This window comes from Ursus arctos, unplaced genomic scaffold (assembly GCF_023065955.2).
Source record: "Ursus arctos isolate Adak ecotype North America unplaced genomic scaffold, UrsArc2.0 scaffold_11, whole genome shotgun sequence".
NCBI classification, from domain to species: Eukaryota; Metazoa; Chordata; class Mammalia; order Carnivora; family Ursidae; genus Ursus; species Ursus arctos.
This window is the reverse complement of record NW_026622775.1, coordinates 34337044-34352796: the sequence shown is the minus strand read 5'-3', so window position 1 is coordinate 34352796 and position 15753 is coordinate 34337044. Positions and strand designations below refer to the sequence as shown.

At 34.7% G+C, this 15753-nt stretch overlaps 1 protein-coding gene across 4 annotated transcripts in view; it reads right to left on the bottom strand.

The window, feature by feature from the left end:
* Positions 1-100: 100 nt before the first annotated feature.
* ABCE1 (ATP binding cassette subfamily E member 1) overlaps positions 101-15753 on the bottom strand; it is a 29543-nt gene continuing 13890 nt past the window's right edge. For all 4 annotated transcript variants that reach the window (XM_026499419.4, XM_044384344.3, XM_057310099.1 and 1 more), the window contains exons 10-18: positions 10499-10620; positions 7627-7848; positions 6551-6610; positions 6393-6451; positions 4587-4697; positions 4365-4507; positions 4118-4240; positions 2408-2519; positions 101-619 (exon numbers count right to left, since the gene is read on the bottom strand). In XM_026499419.4, coding sequence (XP_026355204.1) covers positions 572-619; positions 2408-2519; positions 4118-4240; positions 4365-4507; positions 4587-4697; positions 6393-6451; positions 6551-6610; positions 7627-7848; positions 10499-10620 — 1000 coding nt within the window. In that variant the 3' untranslated portion in view covers positions 101-571. The remainder of the gene's footprint in view (positions 620-2407; positions 2520-4117; positions 4241-4364; positions 4508-4586; positions 4698-6392; positions 6452-6550; positions 6611-7626; positions 7849-10498; positions 10621-15753) is intronic.

Here is a 15753-nt window from a genome sequence, read left to right as displayed (position 1 = left end):
TTGGGAACATGGCCATTTTTCAACAATGGTGTTTTGTAGTAGATCTCTTCCTTTGAAAGTCTAAACACACTGAAAACATAGTGCAAAGACTGAAAACAAGTAACAAATATAATCCTGATGTTTATTTATCAAATTTCATTAGTGGAGTCTTCGACCGGCTTTTAAAATATGGGCAGTTTCATTAAAGAGGAATATCTGGCAAACTAAATACGGAAAGCTTTTTCAAGATTTTTAAAAGGGGGTAACACTGGTCAGCATTTGGTACATGAATATGATAACATCTACTGAAAATCTCCCCATACATCATGAAAACTTGGAGGTAATTTGTGTAGCTTGAAATGTCTTCATTTTAGGATGTTATACACAAAAAGGGCCTTATTAAGAACAGAAAAGTACGTTTTCTGTGTTCAGACTATAATTTACAACACAACTGGCTTTTGATGTTACATTAAGTAAATTATACTTCAAGCTCCAGAGTATGTGGGGCATAAAACCTGATTAAAGTTTTATATGACAAAAATCCCAATAAATGTTTCTTTTATGAAATGGCTTTTCAATATTCTGATTCAGTTTAGTCATCCAAGAAAAAGTAGTTTCCACTCTTCTTTTGTTCTACATCCTGAAAAATAAAGCAGAGAAACAACAAAATCAACACCATTCTCTTATACGTAGGGGTCGATTTTCACTCGCAGTGTTGGTTAGCAGTGTGTACACCGCATCTACACAGCCTCCTCTGCACTCACTGCATCTGGATATTCCTGGGTCCCCTAAAGCAAAGGCAAGATTAGTACCTCTGTTACTCATCCCTACCATCAGTAAACTTCCCTTGGTCCACCTCAAGCACAGCCCCTTTATATAAAATGCCTTATTTACATACGTAAAATTTTATTATATAAAATACTATTTTCAGTGAAACTATTAAATTCCATTTTCATCATTTTGACTTTAAAACCCTAGTCCAAAAGGTTAACACTGTCAGTTTGAGAAATGCCTATTACACAAAATGCATATACAAGTATTTTTTCCCAGTACTGTTTATAGACTGGCCAGTAATGACCCATTTATCTACCTGCCTAGGTGCTTCCTTCTTAGGATCGAGATATGAGGACTACGATGAGTGGGCACAGAGAAATGATGACTGGGTATACCTGGGGCCAGAACCACGGGTCTCTACTAAGAAAATGACAAATACAACATTTGTTACGCTTCAGAAGGAATTCTTAGGAAAATCAAGCTGTGCCTAAGTGTTGTAGAATTCAGTTCCTCTTTTCTACCCAATATGATTTTTAAAACAAAAACTTTTCAATTTTAAGTCAGAACTTGTAATTTCATTATCCTGGCCAGAGAGTAAAAATAATTTATAAACAAAATACACAGCAAAGTCTAAAGACATCAATACACTGTGCCAGGCACTTGAGAGTACATGATGTATATATTGACCTGGTGGTCTCTGTTTTCTAAGAGGTCAGAGTTTAGTAGCAAAGCTAGAGTACAAATATGAAAATGATAAAATCTAGTAAATGTTAGTATTAAGGACAAGGGCTGGAGGGCCATGAAATGTAAGCAGCATTCTACGTAGGCACTGCAGTAGACAAAAACACAGAAATGGTTTTTTAGAGTTCATTCACTTTTTTTTTCTAAGTGACCAAGAAATTACTGCTTTTGAAAACACCTGTTCCACACTTACATCAATTGCAGGGGCATGAGAAGTAATTTTATGTACCACAAAGAAAGGAAAAAACTGCCAGTTAAACTGACAAAATGTTTTTCCATTGTGTAGAATTTTATGCTCCTTGAAGGAGCGTGTCTGGATTCTTAAAATATTTTAATCAGGCGTTGGCTGTTGTGTATGCACTAGAAGAAAGAGATGCGAGAAACTGGTCATGGTATTTATTTTGTTTTTTTAAAAGATTTTATTTATCTGAGAGAGACAGAGAGAGACTGAGAGAATGAGTGGGGGAAGGGGCAGAGGGCGAAGCAGAATCCCTACAGAGCAGGGAGCCTGACATGGGACTTGACCCCAGGACCATGACATGAACCGAAGTCAGATGCCTGACTGAGCCACCCAGGTGCCCTGGTCACAGTATTTGAAAAACTTCTGTTTCAACAGTGAATTAGGGTAATCTTTCTGAAGATATTTAAAATGGCAATTAAACTCAACACAGGCAGTACAACAGTGGGTACAATTCCGAGACAACATGACCGGGTCTGAGGCTGCACAGCGATAGCAACATCATAATTACTGCCTACCAGACTGAAGGATGCCCTCAGGTATTCATGTGAAAAATACGAATCTTAGAATTAACAAAATGACATAAATTTTTTCATGAGACAGTCTTCCAATTTGAAGTATGCCTTTCAATTATTATGAGAAATTATCCACAATTTAAGAGTTCTTTTTACCTACCTTAATTGAATTGAGTTTGTTTATTCTTGGCCTATAGTTGTTTGGATCTCTTCTGAATGTGATTTCAAGCTGAGACAAAAATTTATTCATGCCAGCCAATAGGGTCTGAGGACTAGAGGAAAAATAAGATCTGTCAATTGTGATTAAAATTTATCCCACAAATTTAACTACATTTTGGGATGAAGAGTATTAAGCAACACGGTTCTCTCTAGTTCCTCAATTGTAAGTTATCTACGTAATAGTATAATCACAGCATATTCTAAATTCTATGTTCAGAAGGGTCTTTGCTTGGACCGTTTAGTTTGTTTTGACTATATTTTTGTGCCAAACAAACCCAGTTTAATCTATGTTTCTGATCTGGAAAAAGAAACATTTAAAAAATACTTTAGAAAAACAAAAGGTTAATTAGGAGATTACAGAGTTTCCAATCTGACATTTCAAGGGGAGAAGAGAATTGAACAGAAAAGATAACATTAACATCAGAAATTTGGCACTGGAGGGAATATGGACAGCACAATGGATTGTACTCATCATTCCTTTTTCAATTTCTATGCTTTATTCATCTTTTTTACCCAAATTAATCCTTAAAGCATACTAAACTGCATCACACTTGTGGAACATTTTAAACATTTTTGTAAATACAAAGGACTGTTTGAATTCAGTAAGCTTTATATAGTCTATGAAATTTCCCTCTCAAATACGTTCTCAACTGGTAAACAAATTTAAAATGAAAACAAAGGAATTTTGGGAAGAAGCTAAGTACTTTCATTTTTTGGATGAATTATTCAAATAGTAACTCCATTCCTCCCTCTCTAGTATCAGAAAACATGTTGGAATCACACAAAATTGCTATTTTTACAGGAAAAAGATGGTGGCATACCATTAATTCCGTATGTTTCACCCTAACATAAGGTTAGCACTAAAAAGTATAAGAAATTTCTCATTAAACTGATTTGAATGTTAGGCTTCTCTATATTACAAGTGCTCTCAATAAAGGAAAATCAGAGGAAAAAAGGGGAAACGGCAAAATCTTTCATTTCTGCTGTAGATCAATACCAGATATTTGGGGTCTACTGTGAGCATTACCGCTAGCAGTGTAAGCTGGACAAATCATGTAAACTATGTGCATCTTGTTTTCTTTACCTGCTGTATACAACATCAATGGTTTTCAGGCAATCAAAATCCTAATCTGTTTTGAAAATCCAAATAATAAACCAAACAAAAGTTAACTTTCAAGAAAAGGTGAGCGGCCCAGAGCTCTGCATGCCTATTCCCTGGGTCAGGAATGCTATAGTCTGAACACTAGTCTTTCCAGTCCCATCCAGTATTCAACATGAATAATCCTGCGAGTCACACAATCATTTCTAGAATTTCCAGCTACCTCTTTAAAAATTAAAACGGTATGATTAATGTTTATAATAGCTTAATGGAAAAAAATTTTTTTTAAAAGATTTTATTTATTTGACAGAGATAGAGACAGCCAGCGAGAGAGGGAACACAAGCAGGAGGAGTGGGAGAGGAAGAAGCAGGCTCATAGCGGAGGAGCCTGATGTGGGGCTCGATCCCATAACGCCGGGATCACGCCCTGAGCCGAAGGCAGGCGTTTAACCGCTGTGCCACCCAGGCGCCTCTAATGGAAAATTTTGGTTAGTAACTTTCTAATTGTCAGAACTTATACTTAGGCTTGAATGTTCCAGAAAATAGTTTTACCTGTTTGCGACTGTGTTCTTAGATGGAATGCCATCAAAAACGATGACTCGATCTGCTAGATAGGTGGCCATAATGAAGTCATGTTCCACAACAAAGGCTGTCTTCTTAGCATGGAGTATGAAACTAAAATACATGATTTTGAAAATGTTTCCAGTTTTCTATTATCAACTATTCAAATGCTGTATTAAGCACCACTGTATGCTGGTGCACGTAATTAAAACTAATACTCTTACTGGCAGGACATTACCGTTTGACAACTCGAGCTGCCATCAATCTTTGCTCAGAATCCAAATACGCAGATGGTTCATCAATTAAATAGACATCAGCAGGCTTGCCCAAACAAAGAGCTAAAGCCACTCGCTGCAGTTCACCACCAGATAATGTCTGCACCTATTTGGAGAAGAAGTTTAGCAAACTATGTAGAGACACCCAAAGTTTAAAATAACAAAATAAAAATCAGAGTGTGTACTTCCTGATCGATGATGTTTTCAATTTGCAGAGGCTTCATCACATCAGTCACAAATTGTGGATGAGTGTAAGCGTCTCTTATCTTTTCATGTAGCAACTGTCGGACACTTCCCTGTTTTTAGTGAAAAAATTATCGAGACTTTATTTCAGTACAGAACTCTTCTAATTACCAATCTTGGCAAAGTTAAGCTGCAGAGCAAAAGAAGTGTACCAATTTGCCACCTGTAGATATGATAGTATTTTTATTGCTTTTTCAGCATCTATAGCATGTTCTGAAATTTTTAAGTTAAAAACCCATCATGTCCAACAAGTAAAAAAAAAAAAGCATCTTAAAATCTGAAAGTAATAAATGATGACTTTCAACAAAGATACCATTTGACAACAGGAGTAATTTCAAGGTCAGCATGGATATCAAGTACCCCCTGGCAATCAGAAAGATAACACAAAATGCATAACATGATAGGGATGACTCTTAAAGATTGTGTCTTGTGCTTGTTATTTCAGGAGAGGGCTGACTGAGTCTGAGAACTTAAAAGCTAAGATCATACAAAGGATCAACAATAACATTTTTATTGTAAGCTAAGCTATCTCAAATAGGCCTAACAAAGTGGTACTGAGCACAAATATTATAGTTTCAATTTCATGGATATGCCACACGGTGTTTATCCATTTATCAGTTGATGGACACTGAGCTGGTTTTCCTTTCTGGCTATTATGAATAATGCATTTGTGTGCAAATTTTCGTGTTGAGACAAGTCTTCTTTTCTCCTGGGTATGTATCTAGGAGTGGAAATGCTGGTTCATATGTAACTCTATGTTAATCATATGAGGAACTGCCAATTTTTTTTTTAAGTGGTTCTTACCATTTTAACATTCCCATCAGCAATGCATGAAGTTCCAATTTTTCCACATCCTCACCAATACTTGTTACTGTCTTTTTAAGTCATCCTAGTGGGTGTGCAGTATCTCACTGTAGTTTTATCTGCATTTCCCGAATGACTAATGGTGCTGGGCATCTTTACACATGCTTATTTGGCCTTTTGTACATTTTCTTTGAAAAAAATGTCTATTCAAATCCTTTGCTCATTTTATTTATTTATTTATTTTTTAAAGATTTTATTTATTTATTTGACAGAGATAGAGACAGCCAACGACAGAGGGAACACAAGCAGGGGTAGTGGGAGAGGAAGAGCAGGCTCCCAGTGGAGGAGCCTGATGTGGGGCTCGATCCCAGAACGCCGGGATCACGCCCTGAGCCGAAGGCAGGCGCTTAATCACTGTGCCACCCAGGCGCCCCCCTTTGCTCATTTTAAAAACTGAGTTGTAATAGTTCTTTATATATTCTGGATATAAATACCTTATTATTAGATAAATAATTTGCAAAAGTATTCTCCCATCTTGCAGATGGCCTTTTACTTTCTTGCTGATGTTATATGCAGCACAAAACACATTAAATTGTGGTTGGTTTTTTTGTTTTGCTTTGTTTTTTTTAAAGTAAGTTCTACAGCTAACATGAGGCTTGAACTCATGACCTCAAGATAAAGAGTAACACGTTCCACTGACTGAGCCAGCCAGGTGCCCCCACATTACATTTTTATTTTGGAAAAAGATGTCAAACAGATCTTAAAAGCACGTCCTAACAATGGAAATGAATCAAGGACTGATGTCTTAATACTCTTCCTTAGCACTTCTGGTAAAACTCTAGAGAAAATAATTAGAATTTTGATACAGTGAAAGATTAAAGCTATAGGCATATGTGTGTGTATAAACTTTCCTTTAATAACCAAATAACAGAATCATAACTCACAGTTGATTTGGGACTGATTTTCTGTGGCTTATAACTGACATTTAGAACCGGCACTTCTCCTGCAAAATAATGCAAATAAAGAAGACTGAAAATTACCCATATCTTCAAAGTTTCCTGTGTGTGACAGAGTAAAAACAGTCAACAATATACAACAGTACCTCCTTCATCAGGCTTAAGTCTTCCAGCGAGCATTCTGATAAATGTTGTTTTACCAGTACCTGCCAACACAATATGCAACAAAAGACTTGAAAGATGGTTCACAGTTATAGTAAATCACCATGTACACTCCTGGGTTTTAGTTAGAAATTAGTTTTAAAGATATATGCTGACACTACTGAATTCTGAAGGTTTACAGAAAAATACTTAAAACTTTCATGATTCACCTCTGAAGTATCATTTGGAAACTAAATGGGAGGAATATAGACTAATAAATCTTATTAATAACAATTTGAATAAACAGATCTAGAAAAGACAAGTCTTGGGTTAGTTTTTAAAAGACTTATTTGGCTAAAATACCAGTACAATTTATTGTTAAGTAGTACAGTATTATGATTGATACCATCCTTATAAATCCATTTATATGAAATATTTAAGTCAAATGCAACCCAGTTCAAAATTCCTCCATTAGGTAACGACTGACACATTGGAAAATCCTCCTAGGGAATTTCTACAGATTTGTAAGCTGTATGTATACAATTCAAATCTTTTCTTTCTTTCTTTTTTTTTTTAAATCTTGAAAGCAATACCAGACATTTGGTACTCAAATTCAACTCACAGCTCTATTTATGCCAGCAATCTAATATTGAAAATTCAGGTGATACAACTATTTACAAAGATAGACTAGCCTGAATTTAGAATGAGAGCTCAATTGGATAAACACAAGAAAAAATTTTAAACTAGACTGTTTCTGAATTACCTATTTTATCCTTTCCTTCCTCATCTGTTTCTAATATGAATAAATGTCCTATTAATATATACACAGAAAAGCTAGCTTGGAAAAAAATCTTATTTTCACTATGGGTTATGAAACAAAATACATAAAATACAAACTTGACTGAATGACAGTGAGATTAAATCATACAACGTCAGAAAATGTGAACTACGCTGAGAAGTGTATGGATTCGGCCTAGCTCCCAGACCTATAACTGAGTCAAAGTTTTTCATGGAGTAGATAAAACTAAGTTACTGGATAAACAGAACAGACTTTCAAATAAAGGAAATAAGGAAAACTTACCATTTTCCCCCAACATCACCATGATTTCAGAATCTGTAAACTCTCCAGCTACAATTGCTAGCTCAAACTCTCCCATCTTTTTCTTCATTCCAGGATATTTATACATACACATCTTTTTAACTTCTTCTTCATTTGCTGTCTCAGCCACTTTAAAAACAAGTGATGCATCTCTGAATCTCAAGTTTTCTGTTGGAACGTAGCCATCCAAAAAAATGTTTATGCCTGTTGGAAAGTCATTGGCAACAGATTAGTAAAGATCAATTAAAGACTAGTTTTTCTCCACAGCAAGAAATGATCATATAAAAGCAAAACCCTAGGCTCTCTTGGGAGCAATCTAAGCATAGATTTCCAATATCTGTGGATTTGTGGTAACATGCAGTGACAACATGTATCTATGCAAGTTGAAATGACCTATGCGTATGTATGTGCCTATATATACAAAGCATATCTTTTCATTACGATGTGATTTTAATAAGATTAATTTTTCCATCAAGTTCTATGCAAAAGAATACGGTGCCATTTTTGCTGTATTTTTAAATCAAAACTTGCAATTTTTCTGAAAAAAATGACAGGTAGGTAAAAATGGAATATTTTCGAAGACTGACATAAAATGATATAGTTTGGGGAATAATTTTTTAAATAAATAATTATGAGTATGCATTTTCACATGAGATCCAGATACCACAAACTGAAGTTATAATATATACTGCATTTTTTCAGATTAGTTTTGCAGGTTTGTAACATATTTATAGTAATGAACAGACTTCATTTAACATTTTTTTGGCTTCGCTGTACAAAAATAAACACCATTATCTAAACAGATTTTAGTAACTGAAAGAAAACATATTGTACATGAGAATCCCTCAATACTAAAACTGTTAAAATCCACAATGGCAGACACAGAAATGAAAAAGTGGGTTATTTGGGAAAAATAAAAAGATCTGTTTTCAGTGTTTCCTATATTTAAGATAATAAGAGAAAGATAGTAGCTCAAGCCTGTAAGGTCTTGAAAGAAAGCCTAAGGATATTATACATCTCTGGAACTGAGAGCCATATCGGGGTTTACAGCCTCAGCCTAGACACAGGTGTTCAGTATTTGCTGAAAGAACAAATGAACGGATTCTGCCAAAATCAGCATTTTTTTTTTTTTTTGTCTTAAAACTACTTAAAACCTATAAATGTGAGGATAAAAAAATTAAAACCAAAAACTAGACAGGAACATAAATTTGAAGGAAATCTTAGTGGCCATTTAATCCAGATACCTAATTTATCAGGTAAGGGAATGAAGGCTCAGAAAAGTGTGACTGTGCAAAAAACCATTAACAAACCAGCCTTTCCGTTTCTACTGCAATGTTTCTTGTCAGTTTAAGACAGGTCAAGCTATAACTGCCTTTACAGTTATACAGTTCAAAGAAAGCTTTGACATATACGTATGGCATTAATTTCAGAATATTCACGGAAAGCAGAAAATAAGTTCTAATTTACCTGAATCGTTTTAACAGATGGGGAACATCAAAAACTTCACTAGGAACCATTTCTTAAATGGCGTAGCTTTTAGACATGGCATTTGTAACTAGAATTGTGTAGAGTGAATGCCAGCTGCCTACACCATTATCAACACAATTCTGGACTTACTACATGGTATAGACTAGGTACTCAATAATAAGTATTTGCTAAACTGAGAATAAAAAATTGTTTTTGATATCATCTTTTAAGACTATTGGAAAGAACTGGGCAATCTCACAATTTTTCCCTTAACATATGCATATATTTATATCAAATGTACAAATAGATAAGTGAGAGCAATTCCTTCATCTTACCCTAACCTAAAAACTTTATGTACTTTTTATAAACTAAAAAGCTATTGCTGCCTTTTTATGCGAAGTGTATGGTGCAATATAAATTTCTTTTCCCAAAAGTTTCTTAGGTATCTCAAAAAATTATCTCTTTGAAGAGATCACTTTAAACAAAAAAAGGAGCCTGCTCAACCTGAAGACTACATTAATAATTATTCTTGTAAAATATGGTATTTTTTCAAAGTATGAACTAGGTAGTCCTTCTGGGTGTTCCTAATTGTTCTAGACTGTCAGCTGAAGGCACACCTAGAGAGATGAAATATAAAGTAAAAGAGGAGGAAGAAATCAGGGGGTAAATGACAAAGAAATTAAAAGGAAAAAGGCATACCAGGTAGAGAATGCACTGACATTTGTTTCAGGAGCCACTTAGTGGTAGGTTAGTTTTTACTTTTGCCTAACTTGCTTAAGTAGAGAGGAGACATGGAAAAGAGAGGCCAGAGAGTCCCTCTTTCCTGAAAGTAGAAGGAATAAATGAAAATATACTTACTAATAAGCTATTTTATTAGACTTTGAGTTACTTTTTAAACCAACTTACTAAACTACCTTATTTTAATATACTTATTAAACTATCTTATAAGGCTTTTTAGACAAAAAAATTAGGTCTACAAACTTAAGATACAGATTACAGATAAATTTGAAACATGAAAACAAGATGAACACTAAATAAATTTTAAGAGTTTCACTACTGGTATTGGTCTTTCAAAGATAAAGATGACAAATACTACAATGGTGCTGTAGAAGCCAAAATACAATAAAAACTTTTAAGATCGCAAAGAGTGAAACTGAAAAAGCATTTCTACCCCCTCCAATAAAAAATTCTCCAAAATGAAATGTTTTGAATAACTGATGGCTATAACCTCATACATATACATTCTGTTGAATGATTAAATCCCATTAAGATCGGAGTTTTGGATAAATATTAGAGCCACATGTAACTACTTAATATCAACAATAATACATTTTCTAAGCATTAAAGTCAACGAATACAGCATTGTGGAAATAGTTTTTCAAGTTACCTTCTCTTACACTAAAAGGCATAGTGACAACACCATAAGCACTTGGTACGCCATATAAACAGCAGATGAAGTCAGAGAGATAGTCTAATACACTTAGATCATGCTCCACCACAATGATATATCTGCAAATCAATATAGATTTTTATTTTTAAATGTAACATAACATAATGGAATTAAAATTATATTTAATTACAATTTAAACTCTTACACAGAACAGTGTAAATGTCAGGAAAACAGATACATTAAAAAAAAATTAAACGTATAGACCATACTAAACAAAAGCCTTAGAACATTTTCTTTAAAATAAGACTCATTATCAGTCTTCTGTTTCAAACTGTTTTCCTAAACTAAAAGGAAGGGGAAAAAAATTAACAGGAAACAATTTATGGATACATGAAATAAATGTGTTTTGCCAATAAAGAACGCATTTTAAAATAAACTTTACCAAGCAGAAACAATTACAATAGGTTTAAATCTGATGTAGCCTCAACTCTTTATTATGCTATTCATCTTACAGATTAAGCCCTTCTAGTGGTCCTTTCCCATGTGCTAACTGTAGTAGGGGATGCAGAGAATAACAGGACAGGATGCTTAACCGGAGAATTTTCAATTTAGCAGGGGAAAACAAGGGATAGACAGGAAACATTACCAAAAAACCTACACAGCCAAGTATGTCCTCTAGATATAAAATCCAGTGAAGGTCAGAAAGGAAACAGGTTGTACTGGAGTACTATATAAGTGGGATGGGATATGACACGACTCTTGAAGTGGTAGGAAACAGTACTGCTAGTGTACAAACTATCAGACAAATAACAGTCGTTAACACTTTTATGCAGCACTTCATTCCTATCTTAGTGCAAAATGTTAAAAAAGCAATGTCCTAGAGACACCTCAAATTCCAACTTAATTTGTTTCCTATACAAATAAAAATTCTCCATATTTGTATTAATGGAATCATCACTCTTGTAAAAAAACAAAAAAACAAAACTAATTTTATTCTCAATGATATACTGTTTAAAACGTCAAGTCTGTCAACTCTTTCTCAACAATGTCTTTTGTGTTCATTTCATTCCTTTCTTTTTCGAAATGCCTAAACTAGTTCAGGCTCTCAGATTTCTTTGAATATTACAATAGACTTTTAACAAACCTCATTTTTTTAGGTTCCCAGATATGGCTCTCAGTTGCAAACAAAACAAATTAACATCCTGAGACTTTCTTTCAAGACTTTCCAAAACTTCAGGTACTATTTCTCTTCATGTATGTATAAGGCACACTGAAAATGGATCTTTTATTGTTTCCTGAATAATCCGCTTTTCCATTTCTATGTGTCTAAGGGCTGTTCCTTCTCCTAAGTGGTCTCCTGTCTAAATCTCACCTGTTGAAATCTTACTCAACCCTGTGAGGTCCATCACAAATCCTACCTACTATAGGATCACCCCTCCTAATATGCAAATGAGCTTTCCCCAACTCTTGATCCTTTCTAACTCTGAATTGATACTTGGATTTTATTATTTTTGAGTATTTCTACAAACTGTCCCCAAATTCTATGAAGTGAGACAGTATAGTACATTTTAGCACCTCTATGATTTTTAGTCTTGTGATATGTACCAAAGAAATGTTTAATAAAGTTGTTGAATGACAAAATGAAGAATTTGGACTTATGCTAACTGGCAATGGGGGAAAATGGTAGGTTCTTAAATAGCATTGTCCAGTAGAACTTTCTATGGTTATGCAAATGTTCTAGTGTCCATATTTGGTACAAGTAGCTACTTGGAATGTGGACCACGTGGAATGTGAGTACTTTTGACTGAAGGAATGAATTTTTAATTTCAATTAAAATTAAAATAGCAACATATGGCTAGAAGGTACAGCACAGTTCTAGAATAAGAGAACAAGAAAAAACATCATTTTAGATTAATCTGGCAAGAAGAAAGAACCATAAGCTTTTAAAAGGACGCTATCACAGCAATCTAGGTATCTGGTGGTAAAAGGAATGAAAAAAAAATAGGGGCAAGTTTAATTATGAAAAGAAAATATTAAAAGGAAATGTTTTTGGGGCACCTGGGTGGCTCAGTTGGTTAGGTGTCTGCTTTCAGCTCATGTCATGATCCTAGGATTGAGCCCCACATCTGACTCCCTGGCTCAGCAGGGAGTCTGCTTCTCCCTTTCCCACTCCCCCTGCTTGTGCTCTCTTTCCCTTTGTCAAATAAATTTAAAAAAATATCTTAAAAAAAAAATATTTTCTACCACATTGGTAGTAAGAAGCATCAATAAAAATGGCAAATCACGCAAGTGAGCCAATACTCATCCTGCCTTGGTATCTTTGTTGGTAATGTGCCATTATCTGGAGTAACTGTCTACTTTTTACCATTAAAATCTTCATGACTCATTGTAAGGCAGCACAGTATCATCTGGGGCTTTTAATTTGCTTTGAAAAGAAGAAAAAAAACCAGGTCAAACCTTCTGATATTGCTACCTTTAAGCAGAGCTTATACAGAGGTCTAAAATGTAAAAAAGATTTAGGTGTGCCACTCTATTTTCTGATGGTTTGGAAAGAAATAAATCAGCAGCATAATGAGAAATCTATGCTCTGAAAATCTTACAATTAATTTTGGGTTACCTGTTGGTTTTTAATCTTATCAAAGATGTTCTTGGAGGTTAAATGCCAAAAAATCTTATGTATTAGTGTCCTTTCTTCAATCCATGCTCTATTTCTTGTTTTAAGGATATGATCTCTGAATCTTTTTACAGCATTAAGACTGAACGTTGCCTTGACATGTCACAGAATTTCAGGATGCATATACTTGTCACTTTTTATCATCAGTGTATCACTTACAAAGAGATTATTTTAATCCTTTACCTATAACACCCAAGACAGTTATGAAAATGTCTAACACAATCATTTCCTTCACTTTGTCAATCTAATTTGTTTTGACATATTATCCTTATTACAATTAAGGTTACTGCCCTCTCAAAATACAGGACTGCAGTGATTTGCCTGAACATTTACATATTTTTTAAGATTTTATTTATTTGTTTTTTTGAGAGAGAGAGAGAGAGAGAAAACATATGTAAGCGGAAGTAGGGGCAAAGGGAGAGAATCCCAAGCAGACTCCACTGAGCATGGAGCCTGACTCAGGGCTCGGTTCCACAACCCTGAGCTGACACCAAGAGTCAGACGTTTAACCGACTGAGCCACCCGTGCACCCCCTGAACATTTACATACTAAGATTCAGGTCAGCTGGTTGCAAATTACTTTCCTTTTAGTTCTTTTTATTATGGTTACGATGTTGTATGATATATAAAAAAGGATTACGTGTGAAAATAGGGATCTACGATTTTCATAATAAGAGGATATAAAAATATTTTATAAAAAGGGGTTAGGGTTCAGAACCACTGACTTGACTGCTTGTATATTCTTTTCTTTACCACATTGTGAAGTCTTTGAATACTGGGACTACATGTTACATTCTTATATTCCTCAAAGAGTCTATCATAATGTCCAGGCCTACATATGAACTGAAAATTATAGCTACTATTTGGCTCAACTAACACTGTCTCTTTATCACTGATATTTTAACTTTCATTTCAAAGTATATATGCAGCTCATTTGTACCTTTAAGAATCTAAAGAGAAATGATAAATTCACCATGGCTTTATTTTTCAGACTCCTATTAAAATATATGTAAATAGTCTTCTCATTCCAGTCCCTAAACCTCCCTTCTGAACTTCATCTGAGTTCAATCTCCTTCTCAATCTGCTGTATTCTGGTAACTTGCACAGATCAACTTCTCAGTTTTCTAATGCTCTTTTCTGCTGTCCCCAGTCTGTCTCAGCTGTTCAGCGAGTTTTTAATGTCACAGCTTTACTTTCAATTTCTAAATCTGTTTGGGTTTTTTGGACATTTACCTATTGCCTTTTCGTGGTACCATATTCTTAGGATTTTGTACCCTTTTATGTTTTTATTTTAGATACTATTATTTTGTAGTTTCTTTGAGAATGTCACCTGAGACATTCTTGAAGGTCTAATTCTGTTGTCTGTTGTGTCTACTGATTAATTTGCAGATGGTTTCCTAATTTCGTTTGGATCATGAGATTTTTCTTGTAGAAATCCTGTATGACCAGGGTTGAGGGCATATTCTTGCAAAGTGGTTTTATATTTGCTTCTGCTAGGTACCATAGCAGAATCTTTAGTGAAGATTCTAGGACCCTCTCTACGTTACTTTCTTACCGTGAAGAGTTGAGACTCCCCTGATTATATAAATTTTAATTCCATATCCATGTGAGCTGCTGGTCAATAATTATATTTGAAGGGGAGCCATCCCTTCACTCTCAATGAGCTCAGTGAGTGACAGCTATGCTTCCCTGACATCTTCATATGCTTGTGTTTTGCAGATAAAGCAGTTGAGAGTCCTGGCATTTTATGTGTGATAATCCAATACACAAGGCTTTGTCTCCTGCTCTTGAGTGGTTGTTAAAGCCCAAGACCTATTACAGATAAGCAACATCCATCAGGAAACCCATCTCTTGGTCCCTTCCCTTTAATTTATAGTTCTTTGATTTTGACCCCTAGGAATTTCTTTTGCACTCTTATATTGGCTGTGTATTACATCAGTCACTGATAGAAAGGCATAGAAAATGCTACACAGAAAAAGATCCCTGGGTTTTGGCCATAGCTTTGCCATGTAGTAAATTTGTAACCTAGACAAATAACTACCATTTCTGACCTTAAATTTCTTCATCTACAAAATGGAAATACCACCTAAAGAGTCTAATACATAAGACTACTATGAGGCTCAAAGGAGAGAATGGATTTAAAAATTCTGCAAATTACAAAAGTACCCCATAAACACAGGGTGTTGTGATTACTTAACAGGTTAAGAACTCTCTGGAGTTCAGCAAGATCCTAAACAACTACAGTTACTCTGGTGATCCTTATAATGTTCTAAATTTTGTGCATTTGAGTGACTTATCCATTTGAGGATCTGATAAAAGCTAATGATCTGCCTCCCAGAAATACATACACAGATGCCAGAACTTTCTTATCATTTCAGAGTATCCCTAGGCTACCTGGAGACAGGCATGGTAGTTAAATATATCTTGCATGAAGACCCTCTGTTCTAGATAGAGGAAGGCTGATTTCAAGCAGTAGCTCTAAATAACCAAAACAGAAAATATACACATGTATATGACATTGATGATGCCAGTGTTTAATCTTTAGAAATCTGTATAACTCCCCAATTAAAATAATACAG